Source organism: Fukomys damarensis, unplaced genomic scaffold (assembly GCF_012274545.1).
Source record: "Fukomys damarensis isolate Sample0158 unplaced genomic scaffold, DMR_v1.0_HiC HiC_scaffold_8, whole genome shotgun sequence".
NCBI lineage: Eukaryota > Metazoa > Chordata > Mammalia > Rodentia > Bathyergidae > Fukomys > Fukomys damarensis.
In genome coordinates this window covers 31,394,199-31,414,297 of record NW_022900920.1, presented here as the reverse complement: position 1 = coordinate 31,414,297, position 20,099 = coordinate 31,394,199, and the positions used below count along the sequence as shown (strand labels likewise).

The 20,099-nt window shown below is 38.1% G+C and overlaps 1 protein-coding gene across 1 annotated transcript in view; it reads right to left on the bottom strand.

The window, feature by feature from the left end:
• Pcgf6 (polycomb group ring finger 6) overlaps positions 1 to 20,099 on the bottom strand; it is a 38,287-nt gene that overhangs the window by 16,430 nt on the left and 1,758 nt on the right. Inside the window, exons 2-8 of the mRNA XM_010626516.3 lie at positions 19,952 to 20,097; positions 19,471 to 19,633; positions 19,283 to 19,379; positions 18,054 to 18,109; positions 17,899 to 17,958; positions 16,584 to 16,692; positions 11,888 to 11,915 (exon numbers count right to left, since the gene is read on the bottom strand). Coding sequence (XP_010624818.1) covers positions 11,888 to 11,915; positions 16,584 to 16,692; positions 17,899 to 17,958; positions 18,054 to 18,109; positions 19,283 to 19,379; positions 19,471 to 19,633; positions 19,952 to 20,097 — 659 coding nt within the window. The remainder of the gene's footprint in view (positions 1 to 11,887; positions 11,916 to 16,583; positions 16,693 to 17,898; positions 17,959 to 18,053; positions 18,110 to 19,282; positions 19,380 to 19,470; positions 19,634 to 19,951; positions 20,098 to 20,099) is intronic.

Sequence of the window (20,099 nt, the reverse complement as noted above, 5' to 3'; positions counted from 1 at the left end):
ATTCTATGCTATTACTGTTGAATTCTTTTCTATTGTTGATGGAAGTATAGTTGCTGTATTTTGTAGATATTTACTGTATGTCAGTATTTGGTTTGTCTTTGTCTTGATACTATATTACAGACCCCTTTTCTAAGGTTAAGGGAGGTATATTATCAGTTCTTATGGTATGTCAATAGCCAGTTTTGACTTTGACTCTATTATTGTTGCTGATTTTGTCAATATTGCCAGGGTGGCAGAGTTCTTGCTATTAATTGATTTTCTCCATATGCCTATATCTGGATTGTCTGTGTGTCATTAACAAAACTGTGGTCAATTCCCAGACAACTAGGTGCTGGGGGTACACTGCACCCTATTCTACCAAATTAAAGGAGAGGTTTGGATCTTGGGACAGAGGCAAGGCCTCTGATCAAAAAAGGAAAAGGTCAGCACATATTGGTTAAGGGAAAAATTCAACAGGAAGAGATAACAATTATAAACATATATGAACCAAACACCAATGGACCCAATTTCATACTAAACATTAGCACAACTATAGTGGGGTACTTCAATACCCCAGTGTCATAATTAGGTCAACTAGACAAACAAACAAAAAATCAACAAAGAAATATCAGAGTTGAACCAAACTTCAAACAAATGGACTTAGGATAAAGGATAAAGATACAGCTCTTGCTGGGCGTGGTGGCACATGCCTGTAATCCCAGCACTCAGGAGGCAGAGACAGGAGGATCACTGTGCGTTCAAGATCAGCCTGGGCTACATAGTGAGTTCCAGGTCAGTCTCAAACAAAAAAAAAAAAAAAAAAAAAAAAAAAAAAAAAAGGTGGGAATTTAGCTCAGTGGTTCCGGAGCCTGCTTTGCAAGTGGCAAGGGCCTGAGTTCAATCCCCAGGACCAAAAAAACCCCAAAAAACTAGCTTTTTTAATATAATGGAGTACTACTCTATTATAAAGAAGGATGAGCTTCAGACATTTATTGCTAAATGGATGGACCTTGAGACCATACTCTCAAATGAAATAAATGGGACACACATGTTTAAATACTGCATTGTTTCTGTGGTGTGAGAAAACAAAAGTAGAAATAAGGACTGAAAGGTATAATAGATGTTGGGAAACAGGAAGAAAGTGTCCAAATGGGAAGGGGAACAAGGGAGGAGAGAGGGAGAAAGGAAGGAAGGAACAAGAAAAAAAAAGTGAAGATAGAAGGGAAAAAATGGAAACAAAGCTTTTGTACATAGGGAGGGGAGGGGACTTGAAGGGGAAAGAGGATAAAATAAAATTTATTAAAACCAAACAAACAGGGATGGAGATTTAGCTCAGTGCTGCCACCACCTACCTTGCAAGAGCAAGGTCCTGAGTTTGATACCTGGTACCAAAAAACAAAACAAAACAACCAAAGTGGACTTAATAGACAACAAAATGTTCCACCTAATAATAGAATACATACTCTGCTCAAGAAGAATAGGAACTTTCTCCCAAATAGACTACACGCTAGGCAATAAGCACGCTTTGGTAAATGCAAAAGAATCATAATTATCCTACACATATTATCAGATCACAGAGCAATGAAACTAGAAATCAATGGCAAAAGAAACCACAGAAAGTCTGCAAACACATGGAAGTTAAACAATGCACTCTTGAGGGCTGGGGATTTAGCTCAGTGGTTCCGCCACCTGTCTCACAAGTGCAAGGTCCAGAGTTCAATCCCCAGTACCAAAAAAAAAAAAAAAAAAAAAAAAAAAAAAAGAGGCTGAAACAATGAACTCTTGAATAATCGATGAGACACAGGAAAAAAAAAAATCAAGAAAGAAATTAGTTCCTAGATTCAAATGATAATGCTCATAGAATATACAATATACCAGAATCTATGGGACACAATGAAAGCAGTCATAAGACAACAGTTTATAGCTGTGAATGCTCATTTCAGAAAACCAGAGCCCCCAAAAATAAGGATGCAGCTAAAGGTCCAATCTAAATCCAAAGCTAGTACAAGGAAGGAAATTATAAAGCAGAACAGAAATTAATGACATTAAGACAAAAAATACAAAGAAACAATTAATTGAAGAGCTGGTTCTTTGAAAGAATAAACAAAATAGACAAATCCTTATCAATCTTACCAAAAGAAGAAATGAAAAAAACCCAAGTCAATGCAGTTAGAAATGAAAAAGATAGGGTCAGGGATTTAGATCAGTGGTTCCGGTGCCTGACCTGCAAGCACAAGGAGCTGACTTTGATCACCGGTACCCCCCCCCAAAAAAAAAGAAAAAAAGAAATGAAAAAGATGAAATCACAATGGACATTGATAAAATCCAGAAGATTAATAACTACTTTGAAAACCTGTACTCCAATAAGTCATAACCAAGTAGGCTTCATCCTAGGGATGCAACGATGGCTCAACTTATACAAATCAATAAATGTAATATATCATATAAACAGAAGCAAGGACAGAAATCACATGGTCAGCTCAATAGATATGGAAAGTGCCTTTGAGAAAATCCAGCATCCATTCAATAAAAACAAAAATTCTGGAAAAAAAAGGTATAGAAGGACTTTATCTCAATATGACAAAAGCCATTTATGACAAATCTACTGCCAACATCATATTAAGTGAGGAAAAGCTGAAAGCTTTCCCTCTAAAATCAGAAACATGACAAGGATGTCTATCATCACTGCTTCTGTTCAACAACATAATCAAATCAATCAGCCAGAGCAAAAAGGCGAGAAAGAAAAAAAAGGGAAATGTACAGGAAAAAGTCAAATGATCATTATTTGTAGATGGATGACATGATCCTCACATAGAAGACCCCTAAATTTCCAAGAGTCCTAGAATTAATTAATTAATGTGGTATGATATAAAAATCAACATAGAAAAATTAAGTTTTCCTATATTCCAATAAGGAGTTCCCTGAGAAAGACATTTGAAAAACAGTACCATTCACAAGAAAAATTAAACACTCGGAATTAAACCTGACCAAGGAAGAGAAAGAACTCTGCCACAAAAACTAAAATACTCTGAAAAAGGAGAAGACATCAGAAAATGGAAAGATATCCTATTTCTGGATAGGTAGAACCAATATTGTCAAAATGTCCATACTTCCGAAACTGAAACACAGGTTTAATGCAATTTCAGTCAAAACACCAATAACATTACTCACAGAATTACCCAGAAAAAAATCTTAAAATTCATATGGAAGAGATCCAGAATAGCAAAAGCAGTAATGGGCAACAATAGCAAAGTAGGACGCATCAGTCGGACTTCAAATTATTTTACGAATGATAAATTATTTTACAGTGATAAAAATAGCATGGTACTGGCTCAAAAACAGTGCAGACCAATGGAACAGAAGAGAGAATGGAGAAACAACCCAGGGCACATACAGTAAAATGATCCTTTTGGGTTTTTTTTTTTTTTTTTTTTTTTGGTACCAGGGATCGAACTTGGGACCTTGTGCTTACAAAGCAGGCAGCGGCACCACTGAGCTAAATCCCCGGCCCCAAGCCAAAACATACACTGGGGAAAAAGACAGTCTCTTATTTATTTGTTTGTTTGTTTTGTTTTTTGAGACAGGGTCTCACTATGTAGTTGAGACTGATCTGGAACTATGTAGCTCAGGCTGGTCTCGAACTCACATATAAGGGAAACCATTTGATATTTAAGCTTATATGTCTGGTTTCTCTTTTTTTGAAGGTGTCAACTCTTCAGTTGTGTCTGATTTACTTCACTTAACACTACTATCTTGAGATGTATCCATTTTCCTACAAATGGCTCAAATTTATCCTTTATGGCGCAGTAGTGCCCCACTGGGATAGCCACCAATTTTTCTTTATTCTTTTATTTGTTAATTGATGTATAGGCCACTTTCAGGATTTAGCTATTACGAATTGTACTGTTATAAACATGGGTATGCAGGTATTTCTGTAATATGATACCTTTAACTCTTTCAGGAAGATTCCTAGAAGAGGAATAGCTGGGTTGAATGGAATTTCTAGTTTTAGTTTTTGAAGAATCTCCATGCTGATTTCCATAGTGATTTTACTAGTTTATATTCCTACCAACCGTGTAGAAGGGTTCCTCTTCATGTATTTATTGGCCATTTGTACATCTTCTAACTGTCTGTTCATTTTAGTTGTCCATTTTTTGATGGGTTGTTTAGGGGATTTCATTTTTTTTTTTTTTTCAGTTCTTATGTATTCTAGATATTAGTCTTCTGTTCCAGGTATACCTGGAAAAAATTTTTTTCTTACTCTGTAGGTTGTCTCTCCAATGTTGGTGTTGGTTACACAGAGGCCTTTGAATTTGATATGATCCCATCTGCTGATTCTTGATGTTATTTCTTGTGCAGTTGAGAGTACTTGCCTATGCCTATGTCTTCAAGAGTTTCACCTATTTTATCTTCTTGTAGATTAAATGTTTCCTTTAACATTTAGTTCTTTGCTCCATTTTGGTTTTACTTTAGTACATGGTAAGAGGTAATGGGTCTACATTCAATCTTCTGCATGTGCGTAGCCAGTTTTCCCAGCACCATTTGTTAAAGGGGCTGTCTTTTAGCCTGGCGTGGTGGCGCACGCCTATAATCACAGCACTCAGGAAGCTGAGGCAGGAGGATTGCTGTGAGTTCGAGACCAGCCTGGGCTACATAGTGAGTTCCAGGTCAGTCTCAACTACATAGTGAGACCCTGTCTCAAAAAAAAAAAACCAAAAAGAAGAAAGAAACAGAATTCAGTGTATTCAAATATTGAATTTACACAATGAAGATAGAAAATAAGCTGGGGGTAGCAGCACATGCCTATAATTCCAGCATGTAGGAGGCTGAGGCAGAAGGAACTCAAGTTTGAGGCCTACTTGAGCTACACAGTAAGATCCAATCTCAAAAACATAAAAACCAGAAAGAAGAAACAAGACAGAAAATACCCAAGATCAAATGTCTAAAACAATTTAGGTTCAACAACAACAACAAAAAACTCCAAGAGCCGGGTGTGGTGGCGCACACCTGTAATCCCAGCACTCAGGAGGCTGAAGCAGGAGGATCACTGTGAGTTCAAGACCAGCCTGGGCTACATAGTGAGTTCCAGGTCAGTCTTAACTACACAGTGAGGCCCTGTCTCAAAAAAATAAAAATAAAACAAAACAAAACAAAACAAACAAAAAAAAACTCCAAGAGAAAAAAAGATGGAAGGATGGCAAGACTGAAAACATGAAGGATTATACACGACAGATAAAGCAACCAATTACAATATGTGGACCTTATCTGCACCAGTATTTAAACAAAACCTACAAAGCATTCAGTTGAGATCTGGGGATTTAGCTCAATGGTGCCAGCTGCCTTGCAAGTACAAGGTTCCAAGTTCAATCCCCGGTCCAAAAACAAACAAACAAACAAACAAAAAAATCAATTGAATTAGTTAAAATTAACTTAGCTAAAGATATCAATACTGTGATTCTATGAAATTCAATTTAGGATATTCTTTTATTTTTTGAGAAAGGGTCGAAGTAGTTTTGGGCTGGCCTGGAACTCACTGTGTAGTCTAGGCTAGCCTTGAACCTGTGGTGATCCTCCTGCCTCAGCCTCTCAAATGCTGGGATCAATCTAGGAAACTGAAGTAGTGCAGTACATGGATATTTGATTATATAACTATTATTATTATGGATATTTATTTATTTGGTGCTGGGAGATGAGCCCAGCAATTTCCATAGGTAAGTACCTACTCCATCACTTAGTTACATATCCAGCCCCAGTGAATTACCATTAATTTTTAAAAAGGCAGTATTGGGTCAGGAGTATAACTTTATGGTAGAGTGCTTGCCTAACACACCTAAGGACCTGGATTCAATCCCCAGCACATAAAAAAAAGAAGCAAAGCAGTATTATTACCAGTATCATGTTTATGAAAGTAGTCTTTATTATTTAGAAGCAAACAGTAAATAGATAAACTCATAAATGATATATAGTCTGGGATTTGCTTCACAATTTTATGACAGGTAGGCAGGGCATGGTGGCACATGCTGCAATCCCAGCACTATAGGAGGCTGAGAAAGGAGGATCACAATTTTCAGCCCAGTCTGGGTAACTTAGCAAGGCCTTTTTTCAAAATAAAAATTTTTAAGAAGAGATGGGGGCCGGGGATTTAGTTCAGTGGTGCTGCCACCTGCCTCACAAGTGCAAGGTTCTGGTTCAATCCCCAGTACCAAAACAACAACAACAACAAAAAAAAACCAACAGGCAAGAGATGTAGCTCAGTGCAAAGGCCCTGGTTTCAGTACCTAGTACTGCCAAAAAAAAAATTAATTTATGACAAGAGGAAAAGTGGTAAAGGTGTAAACAAGATTGACCATGAGTTTATAATTACTGCAGTATATATAAGGGTTCACTATACTATTCCACTTTTCTGTAAGCTTTTAAATTTCCATAATAAGGAAGACACAGGAGTGCACCTGTAGTCCCAGTTACTTCAGTCTGAGACAGGAGGGTCACCTGAGCATAGGAATGGAGTCGAGGACCATCCTGTGCAATAGAGCAACACCCCATCTCAAAAAAACAAAAAAACACACATAATAAAGCTTTTCAGTGGAAACAAAATCTTTGTAAATAGGGAGAGGTGAAGGGGTTGAGAGGAGAGCAGGGGAATGGGGAAAAATAAGAACCAAGATACATCCTGTAAAGCACAAATTTCCAATGGTGAATGTCATTACATTGTATACCTAAAATGTACCAATAAAATTAATTTAAAAAAATAAAATAAAGGCTTTTCTTTTAAATGAAAAGATTAACATCCAGACCCGTGTGGCTATAGTATGATATAATAATCTGAGGGATAGTAGGGGACGGATGGAGTAGAAACTAATGCTCATCCAGCCTCTTTCTCTCTGGGACAATTCAGGCTATTATCAACTAATTTAAGCAAAAAGCTGAGGAAATCGGGTCTAAAAGTGTAACTTTTAGGAAACTTCGTAAGTGTTTTTCTAGAACTAGCAGAGAAGGAGCCTCAAGTGACTATGCAGAGGCCAAGGCAGGTTAGAGGCACACTGGTTCCACCCAACAATCTTATCCGCAGTCTGGTTCTCAAGTCTCTTCCTGACTGAATTAGACCATCGCTCCACTTCTTCATATATCTCAAGCTTGCCTGTTATCCTGGAGGGACTGGTAGATGACTCAGGTACCACAGCCTGACAGACAACAGAGGCATGAGTGCAGGTACCCAGAGACAGACCTCCTGAGTTCAAATCCCAGCTCTGCCTCGCTCTAGGTGCAAATCTTCCAGCAAGTTACTGAGCCTTTCTTTATTTGTCTCCCACTTGTAAAGCAGAAAACATCATCTACCTTATAATTATGTGGACAAGTTAATGTATGCAAATACGATCTGACACATTGTTAGCATTGATGGTATTACTGCTGTGTTGTGAGCCAGCTGTCTCTAAAATGACTTGTACAATTTTGCTCTATGTGAAGGATTCCAACTCCTACAGGGAACCAGTTGTCACCGTGGGACACTGGTATCATCTGGATAAAAATGCCAAAGTTCATACGCGCGCACACACATGTATGGACAGAACACTGGGGTTTGATCCAGTACCTTCCCACTAAGCTACATCCCCTTTATTTTGAGACAAGGGTCTTCCTCAGCCGCTAAATGAACTTGTGACCCTCCTGCCTCCTCCCAGAGTGCTGGGAGATAGGTACCACAAGGAGCTGGGCAGTTCTCATGTTCTCTGGATGCAAGTATAGATACATTTTGCAAAGTACAGGCAATCTCACTGAAGAGGAGGTAAAGCAGTACCCCAGGAGAGTCCCCGTGAAAGTACCTCACCACAAATAAGAATCCCATCTAGCGCCCTGAGAAGCTGTATCCACATAATCTAACTGGATGCCTTCCTGTCTACCAGTACATTCCTGAAGGTCAGATTCTGGCTTACCATCTTAGCAGCAGGCTTCAGTTATACCAGCAGAGGACAATCCAGTTCCTTGTTTCTAAATTCCTGTTGGGCACCTTACACCAAGTATTTGATAAAAACAATTTAGCTAAAATAATCAATACTGCAATTCTTACAGTTATGAGGTAAGCCAGTATTTGAGAGATAAAAAATTGGTCTTGATATTCAAAGTTGGGAACTCACATGATTATTCCATGCTCACAAGTTAAAAGGGGCTTTCTCCTTCTCTAATTCACACAGCTTTTTCAGGAGACAATTTGCTTCCTCCCCCTACACATGCTATACTTAATATCTTCCTACTATCTGCAAATAAACAGAGAAAATTCCAGATTCCAACATACCTGAAATTAAGCACAGCAATCTCTCCTGCCATACAAAACACAAAAGGGCAATAACTGAAATGGACTGCATCACAGTTATGCTTAAGTCCTTGAGTTTATAATAAAGTAAAAATTAAAATAACAAAAATTAATTGGCCATGACTGGAGTTTGCCAGTAAATCACTACTTTGACTTTGGAAAATAACAAGAACGAATCAAGCATTTAGCCTGCCTTTTCCTATAAGAACTGTATCAATGAGTAACCAAGTGGACAAAAGAAAGTTTCTTCAATTTACAGAACTATTCCAACTAATACAAGAACATGGAAGACAGCATCAATGTCAACTCCTAGAACATTAGTGCACTTGCACAGTGAGCCTGAACAGCTGCTAATGTTACACAGAGACCCTACGGCCCTCAAGACAACTCGGGGCATATCTCTGCTCCCCTCATGTAAGCCTGTCTGCTCAATACTCACAGTAGACCACTAGTTCATGACAAAGATGAGACGGAGACTATGTTGAACTATGCCAGAGACACAACATGAAAACTCAATCTATCAGAAATCACAAGACAAGGGACTCAGTTTTGTCAACAATAATTTGCAAAAGAAAATGGAAAACTCTGTGGACTCTGTTCAGATCCTGCCTTAAAAAGTGTTTTTTTAAAAAAATCACACTATTTGAGAAAATACTTTAACACTAACTGTATGTTTGTTTTTGTTTTTTTCAGTACCAGGGATCAAATTCAGGCCCTTGCACTTGCAAGGCAAGGGGCGGCACCAATGAGCTAAATACCCGGGACTCACTGACTGTATTTTGAGATAGGGTGTCATTGTATTGCCCAGACTGGTCTTAACTCCCAGCTCAAGCAATGCTTCCTGCCTCCACCTCCAAACAACCTAGGACTACAAGTGTATACTATTGCACCTAGTTCTAGATATTTGATAAGAAATGGTTAGTTCTTTTCATTCCTCACCTTCAACTTTTTGAAAAACACAAACTTACAACAACTGAGAGTCTGGAATGCTCAGTGATCCTCCTGCCTCAGCCTCCTGAGGGCTGGAATTATAGATGAGTGCCACCACACCCAGCCAGATACATTTTAATATTCTCAAAACATTTAGAGTAAATTATAAATAATTCTTCTGTTCAAAGTTTCTACTGAATTTGGTTATTAAAAAAAAAAACACCTTTACTGAGATGTAGTCCATATGCTATTACATCTACCCTTTAAGAAGTGTACATTTTGATGGATTTTAGTATATTTACAAAATTGCAGAGCCATCATCCCTCATTTCAGAACATCCTCATAATCCAAAACTGAAGTTCATCTAAATTAATAGTCACTCTGCATTTCGTCTCCCCCATCAGACTCTGGCAACCACTTACTCTGCTTTCTGTATCTACGAAGGTCCCTGTTCTGGATGTCTGATCTATGTGGAAGGTAACAAGAGACACAAATTTATGTCTGGCCTTTCACTCGGCACAATGTTTTCAGGATTTATCAATGCTGTAGCATGTGTCAGAACACTCTTCCTTACCAAATGATTTTCCTTTACATAGACATACCACATTTGGTTTATCCACTCATCAGTTACGGATGTTTACACTGTTTCCAACTTAGGACTATTATCTCAAAAGAAAAAATTTTACCGGTTACTTTTCAAATCAAACCCAAATAGAGTTCTTATAATACAATTAATTTATATGTCCCTTTAGCTATTTTAATCAGCAGATTCCATCTGTAGATTTTTTTTAATCTCTTTAAACTGTGTATGAAAGCATACACCTGTAATCCCAGCACTTGAGAAGCTGAGATACACAGTTCACAGGTTGAACTCAGGCCGCCACAAGACTGAAGCCAGCCTGAGCTACACTGAATTCAAGACCAGCCTAAATTACATAGTGAGACCTAATCTCAAAAACCAATATATAATAGTAATAATAGGAATCTTTTGTTATATAGTTTTCCACCATCTAGATTTAGCCTATTATATTCCGTCAGTGTCATTTAATGTATTACTTCATCCTGTATTTCCTGGAAATTAGCAGTTAAATGTAAATGTATGAGCCTTTTCATGCTTGTTTTGGCGAAAACACCTCATAGGTGGCATTTTTATCTTTTTTTTTTTTTTTTTTTTTTTTTTTTTTTTGACAGGGCTTCACTATGTAGAGGAGAGTAACCTAGAACTCACTATGCAGCCCAGGCTGGTCTCGAACTCATAGCAATTCTCCTGCCTCAGCCTCCCGAGTGTTGGGATTAAAGGCATGCGCCACCACGCCTGGTTATTATCAAGTTTTTTGATGTGTAAGGATCAGAACTATATTCCAAGTACACATGTGCCTTTATGGAAGCAACAGAGTAACATTTCAATTTATTTTCTAGTTCTTTCTTCATGGAGTTTTAGAAGTTCTGTCCTGTCTGGCTACCACAGATCTTTGGACAGATATCTCAGGGAACACTAAAACAACATAATCCTGTGCTTGTACCATATAGAGACTTTCTGCCACTTTTCTACCTTGTTATGAAAGGTATCACTGATATAAAAGTTTCCTAAACAAATGCCATGAAACAATTTCCTAAAATGAATTACCATTAGTTTGATACTTCACAGCTTTGAAGAGGTTTAAAGTTACCAAAAATCATAAGGACTTAATGCTATATTCTCTCAATCACACTGCTCTCTACAAGACATATAGACGTCACATCCAGAGAAGTACTTACCTTTTTCCTATACTTTAATTCATGTCTTTGATCTAGTGTATTCACAAAACAAAACAGGATACTCAAAAGGTATAACTCACCTGAATTTTAGCAAAGACTTTTACAAAGTCACTGAAAATCTAAAACAGATCAGAGTTACCTGTTCCTTATATATTTATAGGCCTAAGTAACTATAAGGCATGGTTTACCCTTTTCAATAAGTTTCCAGGGCCAGGGATGCAGCTCAGGGGTGCCTTACTTGGCTGGCAAGTATAAGGTCCTGAGTTCGATCCCTGGTAAAGGGGATAGGGGTTCCTTTCCTTTTCTTTTTGGTTGTTTGTTTTTTGAGACAGGGTCCCACTGTATACTCCAGGCTGGCTTTGAACTTGCAGCTTAGCCTCCCGGCAGGAGTTTCCTTTTTCTGAATGACTCATCCTATATTAGAAACACTATACAGCAGCATCTGAGACTCTGGAGCCCTTGAGACAACTCTGAGCTTCTGTATGTTACAAGTGTGTTCTCACCTCTAAAATTTGTAAATGACTAACAAGTTGGGGCAGGTTAACTTGAGCCAAAAAAAAAGTCATTTGTAAAAATTTTAAGCTCACATTTAACTTCAGATACCAACTATGCAAAAAAAAAAAAAAAAAAGCTTTGAATTAACACAGCATTTGATTTTAGTTTTTAAAATTATTCACTTATTTCTCCTTAGGCTATTGTTCTGAATTAATAACAAATCCCTACTTAATAATTCCTCTTCTTAGAAACCTATCATGCCAGATCATTGCTGAAGGCACTTCATATTTAAATAATTTATTTGTGAAATATTTTTTACTATAATTGAAGATAACCTCCATTTTATTGTAAGTCAGACTCAAATTTGTATTATGCTATAGGGTCCTCTTATGAAATGAATAAAAAGTAAAAGCAAAATACCTTAAAATGTCCTGTGCCTTCATTAGCACTGAAAAATGAGAGCAAAGTTAATTAACATTTAACACTTTATATGTTTAATCATAATACAATAACAAATGTATATACATACTTGAGAAACATCTATTTATTTTTTAATTAATGAATTAATTTTTTTTGGCGGTACCAGGGATAGAACTCAGGACTTTGAGCTTGTGAGGCAGGTGTGGCACCACTAAGCTAAATCCCTGGCCCTAGTTATTTCTATTTTAAAACAGGGTCACCTAAATCTTTATAAACTAATGTAATTGTCATTTCTGCCACCTATTGATAATAAAAGGCAGTTTTATCCAGTATGTTATTCCAGTACATACTTATTTCACAAGTTAAAAGTATATTCTTTTCTCCTTATGGGAATACATGTCAAAATTTTTATTTTACTCACCAAGTGCTGGAATTATAGGCAGGCACTACCACCCAACCTTTTTTTCTTTTCTTGAGATGAGGTCTTGGTATATTGTCCAGCTAGCCTCAAACTGATCCTCCTGCCTCAGCCTCCCCAGGGCTATAGGTAAGCACCAGCAATATCAGCTTATATTTCCTAGAGGTTTGCTATTGTTTCTGTTATTTTACTTTCAGCGTACCAACCTGGGCATGATTTTACTCACATTTGTCTTCCACCTAGAAGCCCAAAGAGATTTACTGAATAAATCAGTTAATCTTATCTCATGGGGGAGACAAGGGACACTAACAGTTGTTGAACATCTATTATGTTCTATCAGGTCTTCATATGTATAGGACAATCAGAGCTAGTAAGTCATCAAGCTTTATTAAGCTTGGATTTAAACTGAGCTATACCTAGCATGAAAGTACATGTGTTCTGCTGCTGCTTCTCTCTCTTTTTTTTTTATCATTTGTTTTTTGGTAGCAGGGATCGAACTCAGGCCCTTGAGCTTGAGAGGCAGGAGGCAGAACCACTAAGCCAAATCCCCAGCCCTGCTCATTCTTTCTTTAAGATACTGTCTCACTATGTTGCCAGGCAGCCTCAAATTTGCAATCTTCCACCTCAGTTTCCCAAGTAACTGGGATTAGAGACATGTGCCACCAGGCACAAGTCCACGTTCTTTCATCTCTTTTGTGTTGTGAAAAAAAGGCAAGATTACAATTACATCAGCTTCTGGTTTGTGTTTTGCCTTTGTTTTTTGTGTGTGGTTTTTTTTTGGTGGTGGGGAATCCAACCCTGTGGCTTGTACATGCTAGGCAAAAGCTTTATGACTGAGCTATATTCCTTTTTTGTTTTGTTTTGTTTTTTGTTTTTTTTTGAGATAGGGTCTCACTATATAGTTGAGACTAACCTGGAACTCACTATGTACAGGCTGGTCTTGAACTCACAGCGATCCTCCTGCCTCAGCCTTCCGAGTGCTTGGATCACACGCGTGTGCCACCACACCCAGCCTGAGCTATATTCCCAGATCTTTTTTTTTTTCTTTGAGACAAAGTCTTGTTATGTAGTTCAGGCTGATCTCAAACTCACTGTGTAGCCCAGCTGGCCTGGAACTCATGGTGATTCTCCTGCCTCACTCTCCCAAGTGGTGGGACTACAGGTATGCACCACCACTCTCAGCTTCCCCAGCTCTTTTTAATTTTATTGAGACAGTCTCCTGAGTAGTTGGGATTATAGGCATGTACTCATACATACCTGGCCAGAATTAATTAGTTAATTATTTTATTTTAAGAAAAAGCTTCTTGGGTCTGGGATTTAGCTCATTGGTTCCACCACGTTCCTCGCAAGTGCAAGGTCCCAAATTCAATCCCCGGTACCAAAAGAAAAAAGAAAAAGCTTCTTAACTGAGAAGTCAGTCCATTCTATTTGTGGGCAACTTTGTTAGAAAACGTTTGCATGAGATCAAACACATTTCCTCCTGCAATTTATACCTGCTGGTCCTTGTTTTGCCCATTGGTACTCCAATTTTTCTTATGTGATAATCTTATATAAATATTTGAAACTAACTAGAGGGATTTATCATTGCTTTCTCTTTTTCAAACTAAGTGTTGGTATTTCTTCCACTGTCAAATATAACATTTTCAAGCTTATTATTCTAATTATACATTGGTTTACTAATCTGTTAAAACACTACTGAGAAATAAAACAAAACAAAAAATAAATAAAATGGTACTTAGAAATGATCACAAACTCCAGATGGACTCACACAGCATATAGGGTGAGACATTACCTTTCCTGTTTACCAAACATTATCCTGCATTCAACTACATACACTATAGAGAATATAACTACATCAAGTTTCTGTCACTTTACACTTTGGGTTCACAAGTTGGACATATTACAGTACCATAGACCATTAAACTTTTACTATGGAATGACACTGCATTATGTCAATATTGATAGCAGCATTGTATGATATAATACTGATAATAGTTTAGACATGTAAGAACATGATGAATGTTGATTTACAACAAGGCTTTGAGTTGCTATTAGAACCTCCAACTTCACAATATGAATTGCTGAGCATAGAGGCACTTGGCTGTGATCCCAGCACTCTCAGAGGCTGAGGCAAGGGAAATCACAAATTTAAGCCAAGTCTGGGCAATTTAGTGATTTAGTAATACCCTACCTCAGAAATAAATAAAATGGGCTGGTGATGTAGCTCAGTTCAAAGGCCCTGGGTTCAATCCCCAGTACAAAGGGAAAAGGGAAAGACAGACACAGAGGGCCAGGGATTTAGCTCAGTGGTACCACCCCTGCCTTGCAAGTGCAAGGTTCTGAGTTCGATCCCTAGTACTAAAAACAACAACCACCCCCCCGACAAACTAAGCTCTTTCTACATGCTATAGTACCTGTTTCTTGGCCTTTCTGTATATGCTATACGGTACTGTCTTAAATTCCCCCCCTATATGGGGGGTTTAATCCAGGGTCTTTTCCCTGAGCTGCGTCCCCAGTCCTTTTCTGACTTTTCATTTTGAGACAGAATCTCCCTAAATTGTTAACATGCCCAGGCTGGGCATGAATTTGTCATCTTCCTGCCTCAACCTCTCAGAATTCTGGAATCAGGCATGTGCCACCAGTTTAGATTACTTATTTTTATAAACTACTTTACACTTAGAAACTAAAGAACAAAAAAGGACAAGACATTGTCATAAGTCATGTATACTAAATTTAGGGGGAAAATCAAGTTTTATATTCTACCAGTTGAAAAATTACTGAGAACAGACTGAACCTATCTCAGTAGTTTTCCTCTTCCAACTCAAACAGAGTTACCAGGTAGATCAAATTTACCCTTGTATTTGCATTAATCTAAAATTCACCTGCCATTTCTCCTGTCATGAAAAACATTCCTGCAGCCGGGCGTGGTGGCGCACGCCTGTAATCCCAGCACTTGGGAGGCTGAGGCAGTGAGTTCGAGACCACCCTGGGCTACATAGTGAGTTTCAGGTCAGTCTCAACTACATAGTGAGAATCTGTCTCAAAAAAACAAAACAAAACAAAAACCTTCCTATAGGTTACTTCAGTAGTATGACTTTTGTGGTATACTTATTTTCTTGCGGATCCAGGGATTGAACTTTGGACCTCATACTTGCCACGCAGGCATTGCACCAATGAGCTACATCCCCAGTCCTGTGGTATGCTTTTTAAAAAAAGGCACCCCCACAACAAAAATAAATAAATAAATAGGTACCCAAAACTGATTTCAGCTAGGTGTGGTGGTACATGTCTGTAATCCTACCACTCAAGAAGCTGAGACAGGAGGATGGTGAGACCAGCGTGGGCCACAAAGTGAGACTCTGTCTCAAAAACAAAAAACAAAACAAAACAACAAAAATTCCAAATTCCTCCTGCGCACTAGAGGAAAATGTTAATCGCCCAAAATAACTTCATTTTTCCTGAAGTACTAGGGTTTACCCAGGGCAATCTACCACTGAGCTACACCCATTTTTTTTTTTTTTTTTTTTGAAACAGGGTTTTGCTAGGTTGCCCAGGACCTCAAACTTGCAATCCTCCTGCCTCAGACTCTAAAGTATCTTTCCTTCCATTTTTTTTTTTTTTTTTGGTTCAAAATAATTTTTTTATTGTTTTGGTTGTTTGAGACAAGGTCTCATTATGTAGTTCAGGCTAATCTTGAACTCACCATGTATTCCAGGCTGGCTGTAAACTTGCAGTGATCCTCCTGCCTCTGCCTCCCAAATTCTGAGATTACAGGCCACCACACCCGGCTTCAGTTTTTAGTTAAATATTCTTATTAAAATTTAAGTCATAAAGGTACAAGATCCCAATGATGAATGTAACTGTACTGTATACTTAAAAAGTACCAATAAACTCGATAAAAAAAAATTAAATCAGCCAAGTGTCATAGTACATGCCTGGCACACCTATAACCCCAGCTACTCAGGAGAACAAGGCAAGAGGATAATAAATTTGAGGCCAGCCTGGAAAACATAGCAAGATCCTGTCTTAAAAATCATAAATATTTCACAATTAATTTTTAAAAGGATATCACAAAAAAACTTGATTTTAACTGAGTTCAAGATAGTTTCAGAATTGTTGGGACTTAAAAAATTATTTATGAACAGGTACGGTGGTGTAGAGAACACTGAGTGTTGTTGGAGGCTAGACAGGGCTACACAGTAAGTTCTAGACTAGCCTCAACTACACAGAAAAAACTTTATGTTAAGTTTAAGAAGATTTTTTTTTAAGAGTACTCACCCAATGAATTCCAGTAACAAAGACATATCTAGTTCAGGTGGAATACGAAACACTGATTCTAGGACTTTCTTAGTTCTTCCTTTGCTTGAAGGAGCTGTCTGTGGCACAGCTATTTTATAGAAAATAAAAAAGTTGATTTAGGATAAAAATTTTATAAATTGAGATCTTTGAGAAAGTTCACAAACAATCTTTTCATTAATAACAGCAGCTCATCTGTCAAAGCCAGTGACATTAGTGACAAGTTCAGGGGACCACTTCACAATGCAGATATGTGCGACCAATTTATTAGGGCAACAGAAAGAGCACATCAGAACAGAAACAGTACTTGTAGACAATGCTTTATAAATATGCCAGGGCTTATGGTCAGCACACCATATATCATCTCATTTTCATCTCACACAAAATCAAGTCACGCATCATCATCTCATTCTTTTCTCACGCATCATCATCTCATTCTTTTCTCTTTTTTTTGAGACAGGGTCTCAACTAGAAAGTTCAAACTGGCCTTGAATTTGCACAATCCTCCTGCCTTGGAAGTGCTGGGATTACAGGCATGTACCACCACTCCGGGTGCTCATTTAATTGTTTATTTTTGGTATTGGGGATCAAACTCAGGACCTTGTGTTTGCTGGGCAGGCAGCAACACCACTGAGCTAAATCCTGGCCCTCATTTAATTCTTATACTCCTATATGTACTACTGCTACTTCAAAAAATACTAATAAACTGAGGCTTACCACATTAGATATCTTGCCTAGGATTACCAGGTAGTGGAAGAATCAAAATTTAAACCCAAATCTATCTGACTTGAAAACTGTGACATTACCAGCATCATGAAAAATAATGTTTGAGGGCTGGGGATTTAGCTCAGTGGTTCCACCACCTGCCTCACAAGGGTAGGGTCCCAAGTTCAAGCCCCAGTATCAATAACAATAATAATAATGATAATGATAATGTTTGAGCAGTTACTATGTGTCAGGCAGTTTTAAGTACTTGTACTACTCAGTATTTTTTAATGAAATGCCTTTATTATTGTTAGTTTAAAGATGAGGAAATAGACATTGAAGTAATTTGCTAAAATCATCTAGGAAAGTGGCAGGGCTAGAAACAAACTCCTCCGAAAATTCAGCTCTAGACTTTATACCTCTTAATTCTTATACACAATCAAACTGGATTACACCACAGAATAATCTTCAAAATATTTTTCTCTTTGCTCATGTAACTAGCTATTGCCAAAAAGAACTTCAAAGGACATGATTTTATTTTTATTAAGTGTTATTTAATCTATAAATACATTATGTATACACCCAAACTTACCAGGTTTAGGCACTTCTAGACCTCTTTCTTTATAGAAATCATGCATTTGCTTTTTTTCTCCTAAAAAATGATAAAACAGACTAAATTACACTTAAAATGTAACTAGCAGTGTCAGAGATGCTGGGATTCACAACTATGTAATAAAAGAAACTTACTTTCCTCTAGATTGATCACTAATTTGTACACTATGTCTTGCAACTGTCGGTCCAACCTAATAAAAGGAAAGGATGGAAAATACCTCAGAATTTGGAAAAATGCATTTTGGCACATGGTGAGTTAACATGGTCTCTCAATGGGAGAAGGAATCTCCTTTCTCAGAGCTGAGTTACTTTAAGGGAGCACTCACAGCTCCTGAGAGGGCTATAAATCTTCCAAGAGACTAAGAGTGCCTCAAGTATACAGAACTGTAGGTACTCAAGGGATCTTGGGCAGTTCACTAAATTGTTCCTTGTCTTACTCCCTTAATTAGATCTAAGCTTGAGGGTACAAACTATATTTTTAATTTGTGTGTGTGTGGTGCTAGGGATAAAACCTAGGGCCTTGCACATGCTAGGCAAGGACTCCATTACTGAGCTACATCCCTACTCCCCAGTTTTGACTTCTGTGTATCACCTACAAAGCACTCTTCCATAGAGTAATAAAAAACTTAGTATTTGCTGAGCGAACGAAAGTAATCTACTTTTAGCATTTTTCTTAGGAAAGTGAGCAGGAATTGAAAACTTGATTAACAATATATTATGATCTATGAATGATAGGCTTTACTTAAAAAAGCCATTTGTTGAGCTGAGGATTTAGCTCAGTGGTTCCGCTGCCTGCCTAACAAGTGCCAGGTTCCGAGTTTGCTCCCCAGTAACAAACAAAAACTGAAGCCAGTTGTTTCAGGTATTATTTATAAAAGAACTTCTGAGGGCCAGCGATGTAGCTCAGCAGCTTAGCACCCACCTGGCAGGGGCAAGGCTCTAAGTTCGATTTCTAGTACAAAAATATAAATATAATAAAAAGATATATATGAACATATATAATAAAAATTACAAGCCTAAACAAGATAATGAATTTGTGTGATATGATTTAAATCCCCAAGAAAAGAGGCCTCTATTTATCTTTCTTTGTTTTTAAATCCCCAGCAGATATCACAGTGCTTGGTACATAGTAAGTGTTCTACATGCATAATTTGGGGGGGGTACCGGGGATCGAACTCAGGACCTTGTGCTTGAGAGGCAGGCGGTGGAACCACTGAGCTAAATTCCCGGCCCTACATGCATTTCTTAAAAGAATATGTAGCTCTCTTCTAATTTTGAAGGAGACCAAGAATTTATTCCTCAATACACATCAAGCTTTCAGAAAAAACAAAGTTAAAATGACTGTTACTTTGTATTCGTCTTACCTTATGTTATAAAGAGGTTGTGTCTGATGTACTACTATGTTGCATTTTGGACATCTGTTGCTATAGTAAAAATGTCTTACAATGCAGCTTTTACAAACTGTTGAAAAAGAAAATGTTTAGCATTAGAATGCTTTAAAGATATTTCACAAATTGGAAATTTTATTCAGAAATCTGAACCACACGCTTACAGGTATGAAGGCATTCTGTAATTGTAGTTGCATCTATTAGGTAACCTTTGCAAATGGAACACAGGATATACGGGGTCAGCTCAGTGAGATTAATCAGGCGCTGCAAATGCAATGGAAGTAGTTTTAAAATACAAATATCTTTTTGCCTTCTCAAGTTCTCAAATCAGCTGGACGAAGCGGCCCCTGCCTGCAGTCCCAGCTACTTCAGGGACTGGGCAGCAGGACTGCTTCAGCTGAGGCGCTGCAGACCCGCTTGGGCAATACAGCACACCGTTTCCAAACAGAAGCAAAACCAGTAACAAACACAAACAGAACCAAACACCCTAAACCCTAACCTCAAGACTCCATTATAAACAATGTGTATACCTTGGTTACAATGTGGACTCAGACCTCCCACCTTTCAAAATGAGGTTGAAAGTTACAACGCTGCAAATGTGAAGCTGTGCTTCCAAAGGAGTCCGTTCTCTCGGGTGTGCCGTACCGCAGCCAGGGCATCTTTATCTTCCAAAGTGGGCAACTTTGCACCCACGACCACCCAGAGGCCAGAGCGCGCGGCCGCCCTCCCAGCTGAAGCGAGGGCGCGGAAGGCTCCCTTCTCTCGCCGCGCCGCACCAGGTGCCCACCGCCCT